At 38.9% G+C, this 27,774-nt stretch overlaps 1 protein-coding gene across 1 annotated transcript in view; it reads left to right on the top strand.

Annotated features, from left to right (window-relative positions):
• Nucleotides 1–27,774, top strand: part of LOC103274556 (leucine-rich repeat and calponin homology domain-containing protein 1-like) — a 158,302-nt gene that overhangs the window by 100,973 nt on the left and 29,555 nt on the right. Inside the window, exons 2-3 of the mRNA XM_021705891.1 lie at nucleotides 4,134–4,278; nucleotides 22,937–23,063. Of these exons, the coding sequence (XP_021561566.1) occupies nucleotides 4,134–4,278; nucleotides 22,937–23,063 (272 nt within the window). The remainder of the gene's footprint in view (nucleotides 1–4,133; nucleotides 4,279–22,936; nucleotides 23,064–27,774) is intronic.

Below are 27,774 nucleotides of genomic sequence, written 5' to 3'. Positions count from 1 at the left end.
ATTCTTACTGGCTATAGAGGTTCTTTTATTTTTTATTTTTTTATTTTTATTTTTTGAGTTGGAGTCTCACTCTGTTGCTCAGAGTGGAGTGCAGAGGCCGCTCCTGGCCACCGCAGCCTCGCCTGCTGGGCTCCAGCAATCCTTCCGCCTCAGCCTTCCGAGTAGCCGGAATTACAGGCGCGCGCTACCACGCCCGGCTAATTTTTTGATTTATTGTAGAGATGAGGTCTAGCCAAGTTGCCCAGGCGGGTCTCGAACGCGGGCTCAGGCAATCCACTCACCTCAGCCTCCCAAAGGCGCAGGATTACAGGCTGAGACACGAGCCTAGCTAGAAGTTCTTTTTTTTTCCTTTGAGTTGAGGTTTCCCTCTGTTGTCCAGGTTGGGGTGCAGTGGCACAGATCACGGCTCACTCGCTGCAGCCTTGATCTCCTGGGCTCAGGCAGTCCTTCTGCCTCAGCCTCCTGAGTAGCTGGGACTATAGGCATACACCACCATGCTTAGCCAATGTTTTGGGGGTCTTTTTTGTAGAGTTGAAGTCTTGCTATGTTATTCAGGCTGGTCTTGAACTCCTGGACTCAAGTGATCCTCCCAACTCAGCCTCCAAAAGTGTTGGGATTACAGGCGTGAGCCACTACACCCAGACAGAGTTCTTTATGTGTCTGAAAAATAGCCTGCTGGGTTTATGAATTGTAGAACTTCCCACCCTCCCCCATTCCTTGTCATATATATTTATGGCAAAGTTTTCATTTGTTTTAAAAATGTTGTACATTTGCTTTTATGTGTTGAACTTGTAAATCTTATTTTATGCTTTTCTTGGGAAGGCCTTCCCCATTCTGAGGTCATAAATACAAATTGCCCATATGTTGTCCGGGCTTCACTTTTCAAAATTTTTTGATTCATCTAGGAATTATTGAGATAACAAGTGTGAGGTAGATTGACATTCTTTATTGTTGGCTTCAGATGGCTGTCCAGTTTTCTCAAACTGTTTTCTGACCTTATATCTTCTCCCTATTGATTTGAAATGCCACCTTTGTTGTATGCTTGCTTTCCGTATGTGTCTCTGTGACCTGTTTCCTGTCTTTGTGATTTGTTCTGTCTACTGACCCATCTATCCCCCATGCTGCTGTAGAATGTGTCTTTAATGTCTAGCAGAGCTGGTTCCCCTCATAGATCCTCTATTTTGAGAAATGCCTTATTATTTTTGCATTATTTTACCATGTGAATGTTATAATCAACCTATGTAATGCCCCTTCTGAAATCCTAGAAGGATTTTTAAAAATTGGGAGTTCATTAATTCATATAGGTATAACTTAGAGAGAAGCCTTTTTAAATGTTGAGTATTATTTAACATCATTGACTGTCTTTTCAATTGCTTTAATTTGTGTGTGGGTTTCTTAGTAACATTTTAAAGTTTCCCTCATATAAACTTTGTATATCCTTAAGATTTTCCAAGTGCTTCACCCTCTTGCTATTATCATATATTATATTTCTTCCTTTGTGACATTTTGCTAGTGTTTGTGAAAACTATTGTTTCAGTATATTAATTTTCTGCCTTGCATCTTTATTGTATTCTTACGTCATTTGTAATAGTTTTTTGTTGATACTCTTAGATTTTCCAGGAAAGCCATCACATTATCTGTAAATAATAATTTTAACTTCTTTCCAATTTTGATTCTTCTTTCTTCCTCATCTTATATCTATGACTAGCATCTCCTGAAAAATCACCAATAGTAGTAGCAATTTAAAAGTGATTTCTTGACTTCAGTGGCAACATTTTTAGTCTCTTGTGATTTAGTGAAAAATAAAAGCATTTTCTCTTTCTCTCTCTTTTTTCCCTCATATGTTTGAATATACATATATATATAAGTTATGTGAGAAAATATCCATCTACTCTCCTTTTTTAGGCAGTTGTGTTAAGAATATAGGCTGGATGTAGTGGCTCACATCTGTAATCCCAGCACTTTGGGAGGCTGAGGTGGGAGGACTGCATGAGACCAGGAGTTGGAGATCAGTCTAGGCAACATAGTGAGACCTTGTTTCTATACAAAATAAAAATAAAAAAATTAGCCAGGTATGGTGGCATGTGCCTGTAGTCCCAGCTACTCAGGAGGCTGAGGCAAATTGTTTGAGCCCAGGAAGTTGAGGCTGTGGTGGGCCATGATCATACCATTTCACTCCAGCCTGGGTGACAGAGTGAGACCCTGACTCACAAAAAAGGATTAATGTGAAGTGTTCTAAAACTGATTTATGGAAATGAATGCACCACTTAGCAAAGTTACTAGAAATCATTGAGATGTAAATGTGAAATGGACCACGTTAATAATATATAAAGTATACCTCAGTAAGGTTGTTTTAAAAGTAAATATGGAGCCGGGCTCGGTGGCTCAGCCTGTAATCCCGTGCCTTTGGGAGGTTGAGGTGAGAGGATTGCCTGAGCCCATGGGTTCAAGACCCGCCTGGGCAGCGAGACCTCATCTCTACAATAAATCAAAATATCAGCCGGGCGTGGTAGCGTGCGCCTGTAATTCCGACTACTCGAAGGCTGAGGCGGAAGGATCGCCGGAGCCCAGCAGGTCGAGGCTGCGGTGGCCGGGAGTGGCCACTTCACTCCAGTCTGGGCGACAGAGTGAGACTCCAACTCAAAAAATAAAAATAAAAAAATAAAATAAATAAATAAATATGGTGTTTTATCAAATGCCTCTCATATTTAAGGAGGTGATTATATACTATTTCACTTTTGGTCTATCTATATGGTTAATGGCTTAAACAATATAAGTTCCTTATATTCTTAGAATAAACCTCACTCATTTAGAGCATGTTAATCTTTTTATGTTCTTCTCAATCCTATTTACTACTTTTTAAATTTAAGATGTGCATGAATCTGTAGAAGGGAGAGTCATATGCAGCTTCACTGTTGTGCACCTCTATTAGGTGATAGTCTCAATATTATATTTCATTTTTAAATAAGAATTTGAAAACGTTCCTTCTTTTTATATGGGTTGGAATAGTTCAGGTATCACAATTATTCCTTAAATGTTTGTTAGAATTCTCCTCCCAAAGCCATCTAGTCCTATTTTTGTTTTTTTGTGTAGTTATTTATCGGAAGGAGGGTACTTCTTTGACATCTATTTCATCTATGGTATTGATCTGTTTAAGTTTTCTATGTTTATATTTTCTTTTGGTCAGAATGTGTTGTTTACTTAATTATATGTAACGTATTATTTACTGAACATCTTCAGTTCATACTGTTCCTTCTGATACATAATGAGGTTTATTATTATTGTTATTATTATTATCATCATCATCATTATTTAGAGAGGACAGAAAAGCTCCACAGTGGGAGGAGACCCAAAGGGGTTGTCCGTGATTTATTATTATTGAGTTGTTTTCAAGAGAGGCAGCTCTTTCCTTATATTCTATGTCATATGGCATTTGACAGTCATGTCTAGAATTCCCATTTAGATATCAAGGACTGTTCTATAATGCTATTGTTGGGATGGCAATACTGTAAACTACATTGTATGGTTACATTGTTCTGTGGACCACTGTTGCCATATTTGGTACATTTGGCTAGTGGTGTCCAGTTTTACCACTGATTGTACAGCACACACAGTGTTGGTTCTTAATAGATACCACTGATTTATTTTGGTCTTATAAATTATAGGTACTAAGTACTTCTAGTGAATAAGATTTAGTGCCTATTGTATGTTTGCAGAGGATATAATGTTTCTTATGTATAAAAGATATTATACCGCAGGTGGAGAGACAATATGCTTTATAAATGCAAAGTTGGATTAATAGTTATGGTAAATATATGTATTCAGATATATTCAAGGGTAGAGTTCTACATACTTGTCTAGGGTAAAATGCGTTGGAGATAATTTTTTAGATGGAGTAAAAAGTTCTCCTTCAGAAAGCTAAAAAGTTTTAGTGGTAATTTTGCTTTTCCCTATTCTATGTGCCCCTGAATTTGTCAGGGAATAGTAATCACAAATGCTGTAGTAACAGAGGTACAAAAAAGGATAACGTGGGTCTGAATTTATAATGTTAAGAATAACAGTATTCATAGTTTATAGGACTGTATTAATTATGTTGAAGATTATTAACAAAATATTCTTTCCCTTTCTCGTAGATTTATCTAAAAACAGACTGGTTGAAGTCCCAATGGAATTGTGCCATTTTGTATCACTGGAAATTCTTAATCTGTATCATAACTGTATCAGAGTCATTCCTGAAGCCATCGTTAATCTGCAGATGCTGACTTACCTAAACTTGAGGTGGGTTAACTATAAAAGTTGTCATCAATTTCAGTGAAAGAAATTCAAAATCATTATACTTTTATTTCTGTCAGATTTTTTTCTCTTTGCAGTTTTTGATCACTATTTTAAGCAAATCACACAAAGGTATTTTAAGAAATACGTTTCATGATAAACTTGTACTGTTATATTGTTCTTGGTGCTGAACTTCTCCAAATGTCAATATGACAATGTTTAAAAAAATGATTTATATTGCATCATTTAAACCCTTTGCTTCATTGGTGCTTGTAAGGTTGTATGTATGCTATCTTCAGTTATTCATGTAGATTTTGGAAGAGAAAGAATAAAAGAAGTGAAAAAGAGTTCGGCTGTTAAAATAAATTAGGGGTAAATCAAGAGAAAGCCTTGTTGGTCTTTGGGGCTTATTGGTAACACTGGACTTTGCTAACTAATGGTGACTGAACTCATCCACTTTATTCATTTTAAATTTTTTCTATAATTTATTTATTAATTATGGAGTTGTGGTTTACAAGTGAAGATTTACTATGTAAGTAGGCTGCATGAGGGTGAAGTTTGGGCTTCTAGGTGGTCCTCACTCCCCCAGTAGTAGATTAGGTACCCTTTGTGTTGCCACATGCTCACACCTCCAGCAGTTCCCATCCCTGTGCTAATGTGACTAGTGTTCAGGGCTCACTTATGAGTGAGAACATCCAGTGTTCAGTTCTTTGTTTCTGTGATAGTTCACTTAGTATGGTGATTTCCAACCGTGTCCAAGTTGCTGCAAAGGCCATGATTTTGTTCTTCTTCATAGCTGCATAATACTTCATCATGTATATGTACCACATTTTCTTTATCCAGTCCACTTTTGATGGGCAACCAGGGTTGATTACATGCTTTTGCTATTGTGAATAGTGCAGCAGTAAACATGCGTGTGCAGGTGTCTTTTTGGTAGAGTGATTTATGTTCCTCTATATTCCCAGGAGAGTGATTGCTATATGGAAGCTCAATTTTTAGTTCTTTTAGAAATCAACACGCTGTTTTTCATAGAGGCTGAACTAGCTTACATTATCACCAACAGTGTAGAGACATTTTCTTTTCTCTGCAACTGCACCAGCACCTGTTGTTTTTTGAATTATTAATGATAGCCATCCTTTTTAAGCCTCTTGAAGAAAATTGAGGAGCACTAAGCAACTCTACCTAAATATAAAGATTGCTCTCTTTACATCTCACTAAATAAGGTCAATGTTTGCTGAGGATAGTTTAGTAATCTTTAATGATTAATTATGCACAACACAGTGTAACATATTAATACCCTTGAGTAACCCTGAAGTTAAGAAAATCAGTTATTTTAAAGCCTTGGTTTTAGATGCATCATCTTGGTATGCGAAGGGTGGCACCCAATCAGCAAGGCTTGTGCTGCATAACAGATGTACCCAGCTTCTAAAAGGTCAAAGTTCCCAGTGAACCAAGTATAGCAACAATTTGTGATAGGAAATGATGCCAGTGGATTTTTAGTTCTGATTTAGTTGGCTACTGAGAAACACAAGGCTTCTCCTTTTTTTTTTAATAGCCAAAAATAGGTTTCTATTGTATTTCCTTTGGGGCTCATTTGTTTTTCATCAGAGCTGAAAAAAATTCTAGGCATGTTTGTCAGTGGCTTCAACTTCTTTTTGGTAAATAAAGTTAGGGTATTCTAGAGGTTCGTGTATTTGATCTTCACTTCTGCACGTTTCTAATTCATCTGACCGTTTTGAGTTTTCTTGCTTTTTCTACCACACCAGAATGTTAGTTATCTAGGAATTGCCTGGTGAAGTGAGCCTAGTGGTGTCTATAGATTTTTTTTTTTTTTTTTTTGAGTTGGAGTCTCACTCTGTCGCCCAGACTGGAGTGCAGTGGCCGCTCCCGGCCACCGCAGCCTCGACCTGCTGGGCTCCAGCGATCTTTCCGCCTCAGCCTTCCAAGTAGCCGGAACTACAGGCATGCACTACCACGCCCGGCTAATTTTTGATTTTATTGTAGAGATGAGGTCTCTCTGCCCAGGCGGGTCTCGAACCCGCGGGCTCAGGCAATCCACTCACCTCAGCCTCCCAAATGCGCGGGATTACAGGCTGAGTCACCAAGCCCGGCTGTCTATAGATTTTGATTCAATATCTCCCTGAGACATCTGTACTCTAATCCTAACCCACACAGGGAAAAGCATATGCAGTTGGTCAGTTTGCTTACCCACTCTTGTCCTGCTGTGACTTTGTCGCCCCTCCGTATAGTCCTGTATGCAAAAAGATAATTGGTTTTTACTTTGTATTGTCATATTAAGTCCATATGCACTGAGAAACGTTTTGGGTATAGATGACATTTTTCTTCCTGGATGATATGGACTTTATCTACTAACAGTAGATGATAATGATAAAATCTTAATATATAAAAATGTAATATATAAAAATAAATTTAAATATTAATATATTTATATAGCACATATGCAATTATACTTATATATGGCAAAATCTTAAATTATATAAATTATATATAATTATATCTATAAAGTATATATAAATTATATATATAAATTATATATACTTTATATAATTTAAGATTTTGCCATATATAAGTAAAACTGATTTTGGTATGAAGATTTTTGTGTTGCACTTAGATGAGAGTAAATTATTGGTATATTAGATGGGCAGAAAGAATACATTGGAGTTTGGCACTCAGGATTCTTTAAGGCATGAACAGAGAAGGCATTTAAACTGATAATGACTGGAGAGAACCAGGTGGTGCATTATAGACAGGGTTGTGTGATGAATTCCTAGGGAATGGAAAGGACAGAGAGAGATAGAAGAACTGTTAAGCACCTGATGCTTTGAATTTTGTTTTCTGTTCTGTAATTGTTTAATTTCATGCTTATCTTTCTCTTATTGCCCATTTGTATCTGTCATTTTTGTTTTTGTTCTGTTTTTCCTTGCTCACATATTCTACTTTTAATTACCATAATAGAGACCTACTCTCTTGTTTTGAATTGTGTTCTTTGAAGGAATTTCATAATTAGGTGGAGAAAATTAAGAAAAAAGCATGTTTCTTACCTCTCAGAGGTATTGTATATGGGTGTATGAAAAAGGTATGGATATCCTCTAAACTTTTTAGAAAGCCAGATACTGTATGTACATATATAATTTTTTTGATACCTCCTGTAAAATTTACTGCATGAACCTGAATGTGTAAACATCAAATAGTAATGACAGCAAGCTTTAAAATTATCAAAAAGATGGTCGTCTTGTGTCATTCAATTACAAGCCTGCAATTCCTATTTGATCACTGGCTATAGTTGAAATGTCCTCTAAGAATTGGACCCTGGAAGCTGAGATATTTCTCAGTTTGGGAATGATTTGAGATAGAATGTAATACAACTCTTGCCTAAAATATTTACTTGTAGTAGTGAAATAGTAAGTGACTGTCACATCTGTTGACTTGAAAATATGTAATAGTATCTAGAAATTACCAGTAGCATCTAATTAGATTGTTAAGTCTTTTAAGATGTTGGGTAATAGGATAGTGTTGCCTGTGTGAGTTCTTCCTGTCCTCCAAGTATCATTTCCCTCCTAGCCATTCTCAAACTGGTAACCAGGAGAAATTCGGAATATCGTGCTTATGTATGATCAGGACATGATGTCTTCTCCACAACAACCAGGGTTGGCCACTGTAGCCTTTTTATGTCCTTGCTGCTCCTCCTGAATATTATTAAGTCAACAAAATAAAATATATTTCTTGTTGAGTATGGTGAAGGAGCGTGGCTCCTTTTGGCTTTTGGGGGAGACACTCAGGATTCTACAGACACTCTACCTTGTAGAAGAGCTACCGAATTGCATCAATCCAGGTTTTGTTTTTTTTCTAGCTATAAATGGGATATTATGACAACGGAGGAAGCTTATATTAAAGATAGAAGTATAGAATAAATGCATGACATTATCACTTATGTATGAGGAAGTCAGTATGAAATTTAGAAAATTAAAGAAACTACGCTACTTTTAAGCCCACACTTAAGACTATGTCCAATATGGCACCTTCTGAGAGAGTTTTAATAAATAGGCACGTTTACTCAATTTAATAAATAAGTACCCTCAAATACTTTCTTTTTTGTGATATTTAGAGTTTTTCCCTCTTATTTTATTTTTTTGAGTTGGAGTCTTACTCTGTTGCCCAGGCTGGAGTGCAGTGGCATGATCACAGTGCACTGCAGCCTTGAATCCTGGACGCAGTTGATCCTTCTGCCTCAGCCTCTCAAGTAGCTGGGAGTACAGGCATGCAACATCACATCTGGCTAATTTTTCCATTTTTTTGTAGAAACAAGGGCTTGCTATGTTGCCTAGACTGGTCTTGAATTCCTGGTCTCAAGCAATTCTCCCACCTTGGCCTTCCAAAATGCTGGTATTACAGGTGTGAGCCACCAGCCAGATTTTGCCTCTTATTTCTATTAACTAGAAAGACAGATTTGTTAGCTAAAATAGTGCAAAGAAGCTGCTTTTAAAATTTCCACAGATTTCACGTTTCTATAAGTCTCACTGTATTTAATTTTTTCCCTCTGTTAGTAAATTACATGTAGAAGTCACTAATGTTGTGTATTCCGATGTAGAAGAGATGCCATATGAGCCTACATTGAATTTATGAGAAACAATCAAAATTGATTATGCCTTCTGGGATGTATTGTGTATTTCAGTTCAGCAAACAGTCATAAATATTTGATGGTGATGGTAATGGTGGTAGTGGTGGTATGTCACTGCTTACCCAGCTTCTTGGCTGATATGTTTTCTTTAAGTGTCAAAAGGCTGCTTGGTGCCAAAACCTCACTCATGTCTTAGACTAGAGGTTTAAGTAGCACATGAAAAAAGTCTTCACTGTGAAATGCAGTTAAAAACACTTGTGTGTTTTCCATATTTTTTTCACATGCTGGAAATGTTATATTTGTGGAAAATATTAATTTATTGCTATTTATGTAGTCTATGTTGGAAGAATCTGGGCTTTTAATCTTTGCTTCTTGGTGTTCGTAACAAAAGGTTATGTTAATGTAGTATATGTGCCACTGTGTCTCTTCCTGTTATAAAGTGTTTTAATCCAAGAAACATGGCCAAGAACAACAAAAATGATTAAGCAAGACTTGTTCCTATATACGAACAAACACTTTGAACCTGAGTTACACAGGAAAACCTCACAAAGCTTAGAATCTATTTTAAGTTGTTCGGGAGAGGTTGTTGTTGATGAGGCTTACGAAGAAAATGTACCTTAGGAAAATAACCCAGAGTAGCAAAACTCTTGGCAATAGTAGGGTTGTTGTGAATCTAAGAATAGAGACTTTGATTAAAAGTCTCATCTCAGAGAGGGCTAGGGAAAGAGGCTGCCAAAAACCTGAAGTTCTTTGTAGCATTTGATAATGTTGCTTCCAGAATTCTGGTGAGTGTCTTTACTTCTTAGGGTGAAAGTCACCTGGCCCTGTCTGGCTTATTTATCAGCAGACCCTCTCTCTCCCAGCCTCTCAGGAGTGGTTTCTGAGACGTTGCCTATAAAGAGGAGGGCGGTCTCTTGGACAAAATGTTATCACACCATAAAAGGAATTAGTTTTGGCTGCTTTCTCTGCAGCTTGGCATTCTTCTTGGCTGCTAAACAATGTGCAGAAAGAGCCAACTTCCTGATGGCCATATAACCCGTATCCCCACATTCCTTTGGGAGTTATATTGAGAAATAATCTTTAATCCTCAGAATATTGCACTCTATGAAGGGTTGGGAAAAGCGTCCTGTATGCTAGGGTTGCTTGGAAGCCACAAATTTTTATATCTTTGTGTGTGTGAACTAGAAATTAATTTTAATTTTCCCAAAGAAATGTCTCCTCTCCTTGCACTGACATTTCTGAAGAAGTTCTCAATGGCAACTTAGTGTTTCTTCTATCCTGAAAATGAGAAAATGGATGATAACTCCCTAAACTGGAAAGGGGAAGGAGTTATGTTCAATTCAGTACAAACTTGTCTCTCACTGCCTTTCATGAAGATCTTCTCTTATTCAAAGGGAAAATGAGAATACATTATTTTATTATATATGTATATTTTGGAGCTGGTCTTTGGCAGCTAGGTTGTGTTTTGTGAAATGACAGATCTGTAGAAAGACACTAAAACACAGTGAACCAAGTTGGAATTTGAAAATAAGCCAACTTAAAATTTAAAGACATTTTTATAGAATGGCAGAGTTGGAAGAGGCCATTAGGGCTGTTCAGTCTACGTGCATGGTCAGCCACATACGGTTTAAGCTTTGCCTTTTCTAGTGCTCACTGGTCATTTGTTTTCAAGGTGGAACCTACAGCCAGTGGTCCCTAAAATTTTTAATTGTTTTTCCTATAAAATTATGTCTATTGGCATTGGTAGCTGACAGGCTTTCTTAAGTGTGAATAAGTTAATAATTGGATCTTTCTGATCAGATTCCATTCCTGTTAGGATAGCCCATACTTGGCAAAACTTTCAGAGAGGATTTTTTTGTTATACGCATCACCTGATCACAGATGTTCTTTCAGATCAGTGTTTGTGTTGAAAAAAAGAACAGAGAGACACAAAAGGGACATTATGGCTTTAATAACAAGAGCACTGTCAGAATATGTTGATTTTGTTTTCAGTTCTGCTTCTGCTGTTAATGGAGTCATTAAGATCTTTGTGCTGCAAATGAGCACTCTGGAAATGAGGTGAATTCCACTCTTAATTCATTGGGTAAGGTCTTCATTTGTAGTAATTCTCAACATTTATTTTGCGAGTTCCAGATGAACAAGCTCCAAATTACATTTCTTTTTCTACTCAAGTACTTTGAAACATTGCCATTTCATCAATAATCAACTTAATATATATCTCCTAAGGACATTGCAGCTTACCAAGTCTTATAACAAGTGCTGTAGATGGGAGAAATTAAAAAAAAAAATAGACACGTGAAAGAAGGTGTGGATTTTTTGGGATCATCATCACCGTGATCATCATCATTACCACCACTGCCACCACCACCGCCGCCACCACTTCTTAATAGCTAAGAAGAATTTAGCCATCACACCATCATATCTGAACCCTTCAACAACCCTTTAGATAGGAAATAAGAAAGTGCTTTATCCCTAGGCCACACTGTTTCATAAATAATAGAAATGACTGGGATACATTTCTTTGACATTTTATAGTCTGCTAAGCACTTTCACCTTCATTATCTTGTTGATGACAATCTCTGTTGCATTCCATGCCCCTCAGGACAGTTTTATCATTGTGAAAATAGTTACTAGAGAATTTTCCAGGAGACAGCCTAAGTATTTAAATAAGAAAAAGCCTTTGAAATTTAAAACTTTCTACTATATCTATAGTTGGTTTTCCTTTTTATTTCTAATATTGTAAATTTGTGCATTATTTCTCTTTCTTTTTTTTTAGAGACCTGGTCTCATTCTGTCACCCAGGCTGGAGTGTAGTGGTGTGATTATAGCTCACTGCAGCCTTGAACTCCTGGGGTCAAGTAATCCTTCTGCCTCAGCCCCCTGAGTAGCTGGGATTAACAGATGCCATGCCTGGCAATTTTTTTTTTTCCCCCTTTTTTGGGCAGAGATGAGGTCTGGCTGTATTGTCCAGACTGGTCTCAAACTCCTGACCTCAAGCAAACCTCCTGCCCTAGCCTCCCAAATTACTGAGATTACAATCATTAGCCACCATGCCTGACCTACTTTATTTTTCTTTTTTCAGAAATTGGCTTGTCTTAATTGTGTATTTTTAAAAAATAAGCTTTCAGGCTGACTGCAGTGGCTCACACTTGTAATCTCAGCACTGTGAGAGGTGGTGGTGAGAGGACTGTCTGAGTCCAGGAGATTGAGACCAGCTTGGGCAACTTGGCGAGACCTTGTCTCTACAATAAGTAAAAGAATTAGCCAGGCTTGGTGGTGTGCACCTGTAGTTCCAGCTACTTGGAAGGCTGAGGCGGAAAGATTGAGTCCAGAAGGTTGAGTCTGAGGTAGCTGTGAGTGCTCCACTGTTCTCCAGCCTGGGTGACAGGGTGAGACTCTGACTTAAAACAAAACAAAACTGTTTATGTTATTGAACAAACCTATTTGTTATTTTCTGTTTCATTAATTTCTGATCTTATCATATTTCCTTTTATCTTCTCAGAGAGTTTATTCTTTTTCTAATTTCTGGAGTTTGAGTATTTAGCTCATTGATTTCTAGTTTTTTTTTCTTTCTTATAGAATTATTTAAGGCCATGGGTTTCCCTGTACATAGTACTTTAGCTAACTCCTAAACGTTTTAATATGCAGAGTTCTTTTAATCATTCCTAATCTTCTCTAGTTTCCAGTATTACTTACTTTGAATGTTAGATTACACTTATAAGTGTTACATTTCTATATAATAGTTTTGAAAGTTATCTTTTAATTTAATTGTATTGTGCCAGAGAACATTTTCTGTTTGAAATAGATTCTTCAGATTGGTCAAGATTTACTCTATGCATTGTTAACTTTGTGACTATTCCACATGGACTTGAATACCGTATATGTTCTCCAAATGTATTGAAATATACTGTATTGATAACAATATTTGTTCTCTAAGTGCTGGGTCCTAGTAAATCCATTAAATATAACTTCTTAAATTTGGGGGTTCACATCTTCTTCACCCCAAAACATTTGTGTCTGCAGACAGAGAGCACCTTGAAGGGTATATAAGACAAGATACCCAATAATCTTGCCCATTGCAAAATTGTTCACAATTTTTCCTGTTACACCAAATAACCCAAATGTTTATCACCACATACAAGAGTTGTACAGCTTTATGAACTATTTCTTTTTTCTTTTCCTTTTCTTGAGTTGGGGTCTCACTCTGTCGTCCATGCTGGAGGGCAGTGACACAATCACGGCTCACTGTCATCTTCTAGGGCCCAGGTGATTCTTCCTCCTCAGCCTCCCAAGTAACTGCGTGCTACAGGCACGCAGGCGTGCACCATCACATTTGGCTAATTTTTTGATTAGAGACAAGGTCTTGCTATGCTGTCCAGGCAGGTCTCGAATGCCTGAACTCAAGTAATCCTCCCACCTCAGCTTCCTAAAGTTCTGGGATTACAGGCGTGAACCATTGTGGCCGGCCACGAACTATTTCAACAAAACTATAGGAAGAAAAAAAGAAAGGCAGTGATATTCAGTGAGGATTATGAATTCTTTCTTTCAGATCCTGTGTCATAAGGACAGTGAGTGCTTGTTAGTGTGTAGATGGGTGTGGGATTGGGGCTGAGGCGGTACCCAGTGTGCTTTGGGGTAATGCATCTGCTTTGTTTGGTCAATAATTTCAAAGGGTAAAACTGTTAGGAGTGGTGGCCCCTCTAGTAGATGAGTCCCAGAAAGAGACCATTGTGAACTCAGTACCTGGAGAAGAGAACAGTCTGAATCGTCAGAGACCACCTTGAACAATGGACAACAGTGTCAAAAGTATGCAGGCAATTGTTTCCAGAGTTCTTAAGACTAACCTGGAATCCTTTCATTTCACCTCACATGAGAAGATCCATAAAGAAAGTTTCACTCTCTTTATTACTTAGGAGTCACTAAATTTTTTTTTTAAAGCAAGATTTATTGAGAGGACAGAGAAGCTCCCATGGGAGGGGACCCAAAGGAGTTGCCCGAGTCACTAAATTTTTTAACTTAAACTTTTAGAATTTTAGAAGGAAACATCTGCTGCTACAGCACTTTAAAATATATATGATTAATGATCAGATAGGACACAGGTGATATCAGTCAGAGAGATATCTTGCCTAATCCTGTTAGAGATGAAGTTTTAGGATTCCTGTACATTTTGTGTTGTCTCAGAGTTTAGAACAGGTTCTTGAACAGAGCAGACACTTAGTAGGTATAGAAAATAATCGACTTCTTTTCAGTATTTTGACACCACAGCACCTTCCTTCCTTTCTTGGCTTTGGTCACGTGCTTTCATGGTCACTTTGTTACCTCCCATTTGTCCTCTGTTCCCATGTCTAGATAATCTTTTTCTTCCTTAATGCTAGAATTAATGCTTAATGCTAGAATTCCCCAAAGCTTTAGTCCTTAAATCTCTCTCAGACCTCATGCCTCTTGTGTCTCTAATACATTTTTCTTCTTTTTGACTCAGTTGAGTACTAGACCTCATTTCCCCAGTTGCCTAGCATCTAAATTCCTCTTTGATGTCCTAGCGACTCCTCAAAATCCAGCATGAACCAAATCAAGCCTCTATTCTTCTTTCCAAATTAGTATATCTTGGATACTTGTTCCTGTTCATACTCTGACTTTTTCTCCAGCACCCAAGGTCAAATTTCAAAAAATTATCTTTGCCTCCTTCCCTCCATTCCTTTTTCATAAATCAGTCTTTAACTATTTGTTCAGTATCTCATTTCCTCTTGCTTGGAATTCTGTGTCCTCTTTCTACTATTTCTTGACTTACCTTCACTTTTTATTACAGAGTAAATGAATAAAAGGCTGTGCTGTGTGCAGGGAAGACAATAGACTCTAAAGTCTCATCCACCTGGTTTCTTTTTTTGTTTGTTTTTGAGTCGGAGTCTTACTCTGTCACCCAGACTGGAGTGCAGTGGGCTCACTGTGGCCTTGACCTCCTGTGCTCAGGGGTTCCTCCTGCCTCAGCCTCCCACGTAGTTGGTACTACAGGTGTGTACCACCACACTTGGCTAATTTTTTGATTCTTTGTAGAGATAAGGTCTTGCTATGTTGCCCTGGCTGGTCTTGAACTTCTGGGTTCAAGCGTTTCTCCCCCCCCGCCCTTGATTCTTACAACGCTGGGATTATAGGTGTGAGCCACTGTGCTTGGTCTTCATCTGATTTCAAACCTCAAACCTGAGCACAGAGCCACTCATTAGCCGGACAACTTGGAGTAAGTTTTTTAATTCTCTGAATGTCAGTTTTTATGTCTGAAAAGCAGGGAAGCCGGGCTCGGTGGCTCAGCCTGTAATCCCGCGCTTTTGGGAGGCTGAGGTGAGTGGATTGCCTGAGTCCGCGGGTTCGAGACCCGCCTGGGCAACTTGGTGAGACCTCATCTCTACAATAAATCAAAAATTAGCCGGGCGTGGTAGCCTGCGCCTGTAGTTCCGGCTGCTTGGAAGGCTGAGGCGGAAGGATCGCCAGAGCCCAGCAGGTCGAGGCTGCAGTGGCCGGGAGCAGCCACTGCACCCCAGTCTGTGTGACAGAGTGAGACTTCAACTTAAAAAAAAAAAAAAAAAAAAAGAAAAGAAAAGAAAAGCAGGGAGTGGAGGCATATTGATACTTACTTTACAGGATTGTTGTGAGTAGAAATAAAACAATACATGTCTAAGTGCCAACACAGTGCCTTATATATGATAACTACCCAAGAAATGTTTGTTGAATTACTAAATCAAGTTTTGTGGCTTGCTGCATCATCATATAAGTTGTAGTATGGGTTAAGAAATATAGTGGCAAAAGATCTAGTGTTTGAATAAAATAAGTGGATTTTATAATATTGTTGGTGAAGAGGTTATGCTATCCATGTGTTAAAATGTCAGAACAGTTGAGAGGAACCCAGTTGTTAGTGATTGTCAAGTTACACAATAGAAGCTTTCTGAAGACTTGTTTCCTTGGAAGCATGAGTAGGAAAAAGAGGATGTACATTGGCTAATATTTATACATGTTAATCTATATTACACATTCAGACATTTCTAGAAATAGATGAAGAGGCACACACATTTTCAAATGGTAAGCAACACTATTCAGGCATCTTAATTTTTATTAAGAATATTTTAAATTAACTCTTGGGTAAAAACGTGTTCCTGGGTAAAAATTGAACTGCATAGTCTGTGCTCACTTAAACCAGTGTCAATATTCCTTTCTTACTCTGTGAGCGGGGAAATTTAAAACTACACATATTTTCTAGGCCTTGGTGGGGTGTCAGAGAAGGAGCAATTAACAGGTAACTTTGACAGTAACTGGGGTAACAGGAGACCAGAGTCCTTTCTACCTGGAACTTAGCTCCAAAAAGTGGGAAAATTGTTATCAGTGTCAATTCCTCTTTTCTAGTCATTTAGAGATGGTTTCTTCTGTGCCAGCAGCAATGATTTGCATATTGAGTTCTCCTTGAAAATCCAAAGCTCCCTTGATTTTGAGCCTTCGGTTCCATTTTAAAATAAAAGAAGTTTAAAGTAGTGGTTTTTAAGAGCACAATATGGGCCTTGTCCCTTTAGAATTGAAGAACTCTTAGGAGAAAGGAGATAAATTAATTGAGACAGAGCTAGTTATCAATAACTGTCCTTTGAAATCTACCTGTAGGCATTGGTAGCAGTGGTTGCTGACCTATAGGGGTGTAAAAAAAAAAAGGACTATTTTAAGCAATGGTTTATTTATACTCATGAGGAGACTGATAGGCTGTTATTGTGGGAAACCAATTCAGTTGCAGTAGCCCAAATATGGTGCAGGTATGCACTTGAGAATGTACAGTAAAATGGCTGTTGCAGAAATCTGCCTGAATTCTGAGTTGCTTGAGACGCTTGTTTTTCGCTTCTTGCTTTCTCTTTAACTACCTTCTTTTAACTTCTCTTTTCTTTACCTTCTGAAAGCATGATTTTTATGTGTAGGAGTGTGAAATTGATTGGTATAGCTTTCAGGAACTAATTCAAGATTCCACTGAAATGTTAATTCTGTGTTTCTAGTCTTGAAACATGTTAAGTTTTCAAATGATTGCCATACTCAAGTTGTAGTTAGCATCAGTGCTTTTTAAGTTAGATTTAAACTTGGGCTCCTGAATTTGAGGCATATATATATATATATCTATGTATAGCTATATGTCTCTATCTCTATATCTACATATATTGGGGTGTCAAAAAATGTATACACATTTTAAGAGATGTTATCTATGTATTACTTTTCAAAGTTGAGTTGAATTATGGTAGCAATGTGTAGTATGACGTTCGCTCAACCATGCTTCCACCATTTTCCTTGACTGTCCTATCTGTGGCATGCTGGTGCTAACATTCATTTGATTAAGGCCATCTTTTGAGCAAATGTCATACTTAAAATGTGTATACGGTTTTTAGGCACCCCTGGTATCTATATCTATCTTAATTAAATTTCTGTCTTAAAAATTCTTGTGAAATATTTTTTACTTGTACAGTTGACCATGCAGATAGTCTCTATTTAATTTTAGCTTTACAGCATAAAATTAAAGTTGACCAAAATGCCACCAGGCAACTCAAAGCAAAGCTTATGTTGTTGCTAATTGTCCCTGACATGTAAGGATGGTGGCAAGGCAGGGGGAGGGCAGGTGGTGAAGGGGAAATTCTCAGTCATTAGGGGAAACAAAGGTAAGATATTTTACCCTGGTGGATTTTTCAGAATGGAGTAAGCAGGAAAAAGGAAATGGTTTTCTATGGATATTGTTCCCAGCCATGTGTGTATGAAGACAATTCACTGTCAGGTGTCATATGCAAAACAGAAAAAGGTTACACTGCATTTAATGAGAAACAAACTGTATGCATGAAAGAACATAAAAACAAGATTAGGTGAGGTATCTTGTGAAAAGAAAATTACTTGACTAATGTAAAATAACTGCTGTTTACTGTGTGTCAGGTACCAAGCATAAACAATAATATTCAAACAAACAATAACTACTGAATTCTTGCTAGTTTCTTTCCCTTGCTGAGACTCAGTATTGGGTGAGCCCAGGGTGTCCATATCATGAAAACTGCCCTGTTTCTTTGAGACCCTTTGGATTCAGGCCTGTAGCATTTTTTTAATAGTTTTGTGATGGTTAATGATTTTATGTCATTATTTCGAAAACCAAGAAGTAAATAGAGATGATGACCCCAGGGTTTTTATGTTTTTCTAGAAAAATAGTTCGATCCTGGAATTAGAGAAGATGAGAGAGATAAAGTCACTCATAGGATTGATTATATGTTCTAGTCTTGGTTATTCAGATTAGAATTAGGTACTTGATTTGTTTTGGCCTGAAATTTTATAGCCCAGCCTGTTTATCCCCAGCATGTCTCTGAGTAATCCTCATTATTTTTAATTGGCATAACTTTTGATGAATGAAACATTAAACTATATATGTTTTTTGAGTTGGGATCTCGCTTTGTTGCCCAGGCTGGAGTGCAATGGCACAATCATAGTTCACCACAGCCTTGACCTTCTAGGTTCAGGCGATTCTTCTGCCTCCGCCTCAATTAGCTGTGACTACAGATGCATACTACCATGCCTGTGCCTGGCTTTTTAATTTTAGTAGAGACAAAGTTTCACTGTGTTGCCTAGGGTGGTCTCTTAACTCCTGGCCCAAGCAATCCTCTTGCCTCAGCCTCCAATAGTGCTGGGGTTTCAGGCTTGAACCACTACACCTGGCTAAACCGTATTTTTTAAGTGGCCAAAATTTTAGCAATTAGGAAATAACAATAAATAAAATTGATAAATGCAGTGATGCACCTCATAGTGACATTTTGGTCAACAACGGACTGTGTATCCTACAGTGGTCCCATACCATTATAGTGGATTTGAAGAATTTCTATCACTTAGTGGTGACATCATAGCCATTGTAACATTGTAGTGCAACATGTTGCCTTTTCTATGTTTAAATATATTTAAATACACAAATACTTAGCATCCTGATACAACTGCCTTTAGTATTCAGTATAGTAACATGCTGTACAACTTTGTAACCTAGGAACAAAAGGCTCTACCATAGAGTCTATCTAGGTGTGTGATAGACTATCCCTCTGTCCCATCTAGCTTTGTGTAACGATGCTCTGTGATGTTCACACAAAGAAAAAATGGTGTTAATGAAGTATTTCTTAGAATGTATCCCCATTATTAGGTGACATATGACTATAAACTCAAGCTAAGCACATATATAGTCATTTTGGTCACCTCTCCACTTCTTTGGCATATTAGTGGTTGGGTATAGTGTAATCTTTCTAAGTGAAAATAATTTTTCTGCATTCTGTTATTAAGTGAACTTATGTACTAAAAGTTTAGAGACATGTTCCAGTAGAATTAAATATATGTATTATGCCCTGATAATAAAATTGCATATAAGAATATATCATGCTTTTATAATCTTATATTTTAAGAAAAATAACCTGTTGATAAACCAATAGTAATGGCAGATACTAACATCAAGTCTCAAAATACGGACATTAGTAAGTGCCATAGTAATAATACAATAAAAAGAATCTCTAAAAGTAAAACCATAGGAAGTGACTTGGTTTGTGAATTTTTTAATTTAAGAATTAAGTGGAAGATACTAGTACTTGAAACTAAGAGAAATTTATACTGCAAATTTAGCCTACCAAAAATGTTTAGGTTATGTGGTGCTGCCTTATTTCATCTTGAAATGAAATAGACAAATGCAGCGGGAAGTCATTCTCCTGAAAAAGATGGAAGAGGAAACATTCACAATAAACAGGGGTCTGGTAAAAGCCCCTGCCTTCCCTCTCCCCATCTTCCCTCCTCACCCTGATCCTCTACCCAGACTGGGCAGGGGCAGTGGCAAGAGATGGGGGTGGGGGCTTGGCTCTAGTGACTCAGGCCACAAGGACTGAATCTATAATTCTTACTTCTAAATGAGCAGCCTTTTTCCCTTACAGATTTAATCTTTTGTATTGAGTGAGAAAAAAAAAATTAAATTTTGCTTTTAGATATGGCTCATAGCCTTTGAAAATACACATTGGACATTACCTTATCAGATACTATCTGGCCTTATTTTTAAACATTCTTTTTGCAAAGAGCCTGTATATAGCATCGAGGCTGCAGGAGACCAGTGGGGACAGGATAGTGGATTGCAGCCTGAAGCGCTTATTTGCTTGAGAAAAATTGCTGCCAGATGAGTGGTTTCAAAAAGCTGAGGCTGCTGCGGTGGTCTTTGGTGGGTAGAGGATTAAAAGGAATGCAGCTTTTCCTCTTCTGTCTAAATATTTGCTGGAGAGCTAATGGGTTTTTGTGTGCATGTGTATTTCCTTTTTCTATTGGGGAAATTACAAGTAATACAGGAACATCCTGTGATAAAATATATGAAGTAGAGGCTGTGAGAGAGCAGATGGATGAAGTGGAAGAAATGTGCCCCAGGTTTGTGGCATGCTGTCTTATGACTAAATTCTTGGCATGGCGGATTTGTAAGTCTACAGATGATTAACTACAGTGTAAACAAGGAATGTATGGGGCATAAATAGGAGATAGGCCATTCCGTCAGCAACTTTTAGCAAAAAAAAGCTTTCATTCCCAGCAAAGAGACCACGAATGCTTTCATAAGCTTAAATTTTGTTTTATTTTAAATTAGTGCCTACCTGGAATATTTCCATAGAGAATAAACCCATGTAATGTCAAATATTCATGCATCTGAAGGAGCAGAGCCTTCTTTGCGGTGCTTAAAATAGTATGATAAATGACTCTCAATTCTACATCTGCTAATCTGGTTACATGCCTGCATCAAGGTAGTGAACCTAGGAATAGTTTAACTATGAGTTTCTAAGCAAAGAAACATAGGAAGGACTTCAACTTGTAATTGTTAATTCTGCTGAAAACAGCAGTATAGAAATTTCTTGAAAATTCTCATTATCCTCTCTTCAAAAGGAAATTTAAATATGACTAAAATAATAGAATTGCCTTATTGACATTTTTATTTGCCAATTCTTACTTTATGAAATGGCACATTAATAAATATTTTATAATCACAAACTATGCTTCAAATTATTTACTTGTCACCTTTTAATAAACTGGGTTCTCTTCCGGAGGTAGCTTCTAAGGGGCCTTTTATGGAGCTTGAAGAAAGCCATCCCAGCAGGCACCAGGAAGATCCCTCATCCAGCCAAGAGAACCCCACTGTGCCCTGCAGGCCAGAAAGGACAGCAGGAGGGATGTGAGAGGACAGAAAGACAGGCTGGTGGCCCTAGCCCCCCTTCCACTGTCCCCAGAGACCCGGAGAAGGTGCCAGTGTGGGCCCATTGCCCTCTTTCTCTCAGTCCTTCTAAGGAGAGGAAGTGAAGAGCCAGCTGGTGCTTCCTGTGCCAGGAGCCCCTCAGGAGGGTGCTCAATCTCCTCCCTCCCTCTGCTGGACCTCCTTAGAGAAAGCTCTGCTCCTTCTGTCTCTTTTTGGAAATAGCTTTCTTTGTGGATCTGGACAGTGAAGAGAAGATATGGCTGTATCTCTTCTTGCTGAAACCTAGTTACCTGGGCATTGGGCATTGGGCGCCTGGGGCGGGAGAGATAGCAGGGTGTTGACAGGGGAGTGGCTAAATTAGAAAGGATTTTCCACAGTACAGCACTTACTTTTTCTGAGCCCATCAGTTAGAGATGCCCTTTGGTTAATCAGATTCCTGCTCCCTCATATGGGTTGGGAAGAGTAAAACTTACAAGTGAAATACAACATACATACAGAAAAGTACATAGATCTTAGGTGTACATCTCGGTGAATTTTCACAAATTGAAAAACCCATGCAACAATCATACTGATCAAGTTTATTGTTTTATATGATATTTCTTTTCTGATTATAAAAGCACACAGGAATTTTGGGAAATACATCAAAGTACAATAAAGAAAATAAAAACTTCTCACTGTACCTACACCCCAAAATGACTACACTATTTTTGTGTGTCCCCAATCTGTCTGCCTCTCTCCTTACATACACAGATATATGCCTGCATATAAATACACTCACACAGGAGCACAGCCTGTGAAACTGTATGCATGTGTGCACAAACACACAGAAGTTTTAAATAGTTTCAATTAATGACATACAGATTGTTAGATATTTTACTGTGTGGTCATCGGCTTCTTCACCAGAATGGCAAAGAAAGTCACAGAAACTGAAAAACCTCTGTCTATTTGGTAGCAAGAAAAAGGGCTTTTTGTGGGGGAGGAGACTGAAATAAATGACTGACATACATTTACATGATTCATAGATTTCATTTATCCAATATGTTTCCATCTCTCAGTAAACTAAGCATTAATGGTAGTCAGTTCTAAGATTTCTGTATAGAGAAGCTCTTCATGCCGACCAGTGGTGAGATCACAACTTAGACTTCTCTGGCTACTCTGGAACTAAACCTCTTGTGAGCTCCAGTTTCACTTTGCCAGAAGACCATCTTTCCTTATTTTATTTTAATTAGCTCTCTTGCAGATATCAAAACAGACTTTAACCATAGCAGCTTTTGTTTTAACAAAAGGAAGCTGAGTCAAAATGTTGGAAATTAGCCCGGTGGTTTTATGAGTTGCAGCAAAATGATATTCCCCATCACTGCTAAAATGGACAAAATGATGCCTTTGTGGTGTTGGTTGCTTTGGTCCAACAGAGTTTCCTGTACACACTGTCAGGAGAAGACACTTGGCACCAGCTTCTCATTGCTATTAGTTGTGTAGGATGTATTTTCCATCTACCTTCTGGCTGGCCCAGGGCTCAGCTTCTGCAGGGGGCTTGAGGGCATTCCTCGTTTTGGGGAAAGATGCCTCCCTTAGAACTCCCCGTGACTTTCTTTTTTAAACATAAATTTCATTTTCCTACGTACTTGTAATTTGAGTTATTATACCTGGAGAAAATGTGTGTATTGGACTTTTTGTATTTGTAAAATGTCTTCTCAGTTCACTCCTTTTTCCTTTCTTGTTAAAAACGTGTTCACAGACAGTATGAAATGGCCTTTCTGTTTACGTGTGTTCTTATTGCATTGTCTTTGCAGTCGAAATCAGCTGTCCGCCCTGCCTGCCTGCCTGTGTGGTCTGCCTCTCAAAGTCTTAATCGCAAGTAACAACAAACTTGGATCATTACCAGAAGAGATAGGTCAGCTCAAACAATTAATGGAGTTGGTATGTTACTGATTTTTAAGATGCTCGTTTTTGTGGGTTCACTAATCATAGCCTATCAGGGTATTCAGAATGACGTTTTGCTGCGATTGGACAAGGTAGAGCCTGAGTTGCTTGAGGGCAGTGTATGATAAGGAAATTAAGTGGGAGAGGAAAAGGCTTGGCTTTGCTGTGACAGACACAGTTCCTGAAATTTACAGGCTTCCTGGAGTTTATAGCTCCTGAAGTTTGCAGGATTTTCAGTTCCTGAAGTTTATGGGTTATCGTTTTGTAATTAGATTTTTTTTCAGATTGCATATATATTTATGAAATATTTTATGGCTAAACTGGCAAAAGAGTCTACACATAAGTTAGTAGGCCACACTTTATGAAGGCATATAATTAAGTCAGAAGACAGAAAGAACACAGTGGTCTGATTCTGTAAAGATTTTAGAGGCTATTGTCCCAAATCAATGTAACTTTAAAATGTGGCCATGTCTGCAGGGATAGAAAAGAAGAACAAGCTGTAGATAGGCAGAGATGGGTTATAAATGTGTGCCTGAAGCCGAGATGCACCGTTCCATTTTAGCTGTTTCACTGATAATTTAATTACTTACCTTATTTTGAGATGGGGAAAGAATGAACACTGTCTGGGCTTCCATTGAGCGAACATGAGTGAATAAAGAGGCAGGCATGAACAAGAAAACATATAGTCGTAATTTATCTTCCATGCAAGTATTTATTCCATGCTGACCTTTTGTCAAGCTCAGGGCTTGATGTGATTAAGATGATGAAAAGGACATAGTTGCCTGCTTCCAGTATATTCCAGTCTAGAACACTGATTGCCGGTAAGTTTTGTCATGTGTGCTGACTCCTTTGGGACCATGTGGAGCATCGTGGTGATGGCCTATGAGGCCCAGATAGAGAGTGCTGTGATCGCTTTGTCATGTCTACAGTGGGAATCGGCTAGGAGAGTGACAGTACTCATGTCATGTCTGTATCAGCTTTGGCTTTAGTATAGAAATGAGTAATTGCTGTAGAAAGGCATTAGAGCCATAAAAAGTGTCTTTTTTAGGGGTTATTTGATAGCATTGTCCAAAACCCATTCCAGCTAGCTCACACCAAAAGTCAAGGGTTGGTTTGAAGGATGTAGGGGTCACTCAGTGTCAGGGCACTTGATCACAGATCTTGAGTGACTAGGACAAAACACTGGATTTGTCAAGGACCATGGCAGGAGTTTGTTTTTGTGCTCAGCTTTCTCTCCTCTTTACAGTGGCAGAGGTTGCCTAAGATTAAATGTTCTCCCAGCTAAAGCACCTGTAAAAGACCTACTAGCATCTCCCAGCCCTGTGTAATAAGTGAGAGGCAAGATTTGGGTCCAGAGTCTTCCTCCGACTCTTTAGCTATGTCCAAGGGACATGGTCATGCTGCCCAAATGTGGCTGTCAGGCTGCCTGCCGCTAAAGGAGGCAGTTCTGAAAGAAAGAAGATATTAATTTCTCATCCCTCCTCCAAAGTTTCTATTACAAAGAAGTGTGTGTATGAGGCAGGGAATGACTGATTCAGTCTTGGGGTTGGGCAGGTTTATAAAAGAGGAAAACTTTGAGAGACCCCTAAAATAGGCCAATGTGGGATTTCCTAAAAGGAAAGAAGACAGGGAAAGAGAACACATTCAAGCAGAAAGGACAGCTCATGCAAAAGTGAGCCAGCCCAGCATCCATGGTGTGGTTGGGGAGTGGGAAGCTACTTGATCCTGCAGGAATCTAGGTAGACGGGCCTGGGTGTACTATCCTCATGCCCACTGCCTTAGATTGAGACCACTGGCACCTCCTTCATAGGGCAGTTGAGGTTCTCAGGGTTGGGCCCCACCTCACCTCTCCAGGTTCTTCTCTTGCCATTGGCTGCTTCACCCACTGGCCCCTTCCCCCTCTGACTTCCTGCCTTCTGGGAATGCACCTTGTTTGTTTTTGCTTCTGGACTTGTGCACCTGTCACTCTTCCTACATAGGCTGTTTCTTCCTTTCCCCTCCTATTTTGGTCACTTCTTAGCCAAGTTAGATCTCACTTCCTCCAGAAAGCTTTCCCAGATCCTCTAAGCTGGAGGTAGGTGCTTCTAAGGCAAGTATCCTATACTTATCACTGAGTTTTCACAGAATTACACTTGGCTTTTATTTGGCTTTTTCTGTGCCAGCTCCCCCTCCCCAAAAAAAAGTTCCTTAAGGAAAGGAACTCAGTCTTACTTTCCATTGCATCCCAGCTACCTGGCACCTGAGTGGCACCAAGTAGATGTTTGCTGAATGTTGTTGAATGGTGGAAAGTGAGCCTAGAAAGATAACTGGGGCTGACTATGAGACCCCTAGGTGCTGTGCTTAGGCTGGGGGTTGAGGAGGAAACTGTTTTGCAATCCAAGTAATTCAGAAGGTGCCATTAACTGGTTCCAAGAAACAAACAATAGAGAATGATGCTGTGGATGAAATGAACAGTCATGTGGCCTAGGGCAGTGCTTTATGCCTATATTCCCAGCACTTTGGGAGGCCAAGGTAAGAGGATTGCTTGATGCCAGTAGCTTGAGCCCAGCCTTGGCAGCACAGTGAGACTTGTCTCTACAAAAAAATAAAAAATAAAAATAAAAATTAGCTAGGCGTGTTGGCATGTGCCTATAATCCCAGCTACTCGGGAGAGTGAGGTAGAAGGATTGCCTGAGCCCAGGTGATCAAAGCTGGGGTGAGCCATGATTGTGCCACTATACTCCTGCCTGGGTGACAAAGTGACACCCTGACTTAAAAAAAGAAAAAGAAACTAATAGTTGTATGTGTCTTCTTTTTATTTTTATTGATTCTTTTAGACATGTGATAGCCACAGAATTTATGATTGTTAAAGTTGGGATTAGGTCTTACACATACAATATGAATGACAAGTTGTTTTTTTGTAAATAGACTATTTTTTAGAGCAGTTTTAGGTTCACAGCAAAACTGGGGAGAGGGTACAAAGATTTTCTATATACCCCTATCCCCACACATGCACAGCTCCCCCTGCCCCCCTTCAGTCTTTCTTCCCTCCTACCTCTGGTAACCACTGACCTTTTTACTGTCTCCATAGTTTTGCCTTTTCCAGAATGTTGTATAGTCGGAATCATTCAGTATGGAGTCTTTTCAGATTGGCTTCTTTCCCTTAGTAACTTGCATCTAAGTTTCTCCTCCATGTCTTTTCATGGCTTGACAGCTCGTTTCCTTTTTAGTGCTGAACACTATTCTATCGTATGGATGTACTAGTTTATCCACTCACCTACCGAGAAACATCTTGGGGGCTGCCAAGTCTAGGCAATTATGAATAAAACTGACAAGTTGATTCCCCCCCCACTTCTTGAATTTCTGTGCAGATGGGTAGCACAATAGTGAAGTCAGTCTTCTGGAACCTTTTTGCAACTGGTTTGTACTTCTGTCCTGAAGAACCCAGAGCTTAAGTGACACTGCATGCCACCCATCAGCTGTGCTCCAGAGCTGAAGACCAGCTCATCTGTTAGCAGAAGACATGTGGACTGAGGCTGAGAGCCAGCCCCATATCAGAGCAGGGCTTTCCTCAAATACCCTTCGTCAGCTGCAGAGCTGGCATGTGTAAACAGTGCTGTCTCCAGCCCCAGGATACATGAGCCGCTGGGTGACTCTAAGCGACGCCCCATGCTTTTCTTGGTGCCCAGTCCTGGGCCCAGCCCCTTCCTAGTTACAACTCTGTCATCACCTGGTTCTTGTACTTTTTCTCCACCAGCAGTAACTATTGAACCCTCAAGTCCTAGAATGTTAGAACCAGAGGGGATTTTAAAAGGCATCTAGTTCAAGCCCTTGACATCAAATGAAGAAACCCAAGGTGGAGGGACAGTGAACAATGTGTGGAAGGGCCTCCTGGTAGAACTCAGTTGTAACCTGAGCTAAAACATCCTCACCCAGCACTGGCCGATGGAAATAATGATGTAAGCAACAAATGTGACTTTAAATGTACTGGAGCCACATTTTCAAAAATAAAAAAGAAACAAACAGAATGAACTTCAATACTATTTATTTAATCTAAAATAGCCAAAATATTAATTCAACATATATACAGTACAACAATATTAATGAGATTTTGTTTGGTTTTGTTTTTTTGAGTCAGGGTTTCACTCTGTTGCCCAGACTGGAATATTGTGGGGATCATGGCTCACTGTAACCTCGACCTCCTGGGCTCAGGCGATCCTTCTACCTCAGCCTCCCAAGTAGCTGGGACTACATGCATATACCACCATGCCCACCTAATATTTTAATTTTTTTTGTAGAGATGCAGTCTCCCTATGTTGCCTAGGCTTGTCTCAAACTCCTGAGCTCAAGCAATCCTCTTACCTCACCCTCCCAAAGTTCTTGGATTATAGATGAGAGCCACTGTGCCCAGCCATTAGTAAGATATTTTTGTTTCTTTTTTTTCCATGCAAAGTGTTGGAAATCCAGTGTGTATTTTACTCTGACAGCATATCACAGATTGTTGGTAGCCTGTGCTCTTTCTGCTCTGCTGCCTCTTGGGTATGAGCAAGAATGATCTTTGTTTAAAAAAAAACAATCTATTTGTGAAGCTGGCGAAAAAGTAATAAGTGGTCATTATTTAACTACAGGAGTGACTGACCTTGCTTAAAGTCACAGGCTAAAAAAAGACTATTTTCGAGCCGGGCTCGGTGGCTCAGCCTGTAATCCCGCGCCTTTGGGAGGCTGAGGT

The sequence above is a fragment of the Carlito syrichta genome, unplaced genomic scaffold (genome assembly GCF_000164805.1).
Source record: "Carlito syrichta isolate Samal-C Ts95f unplaced genomic scaffold, Tarsius_syrichta-2.0.1 Scaffold314799, whole genome shotgun sequence".
NCBI lineage: Eukaryota > Metazoa > Chordata > Mammalia > Primates > Tarsiidae > Carlito > Carlito syrichta.
This window is presented reverse-complemented; position numbering and strand designations above follow the sequence as displayed.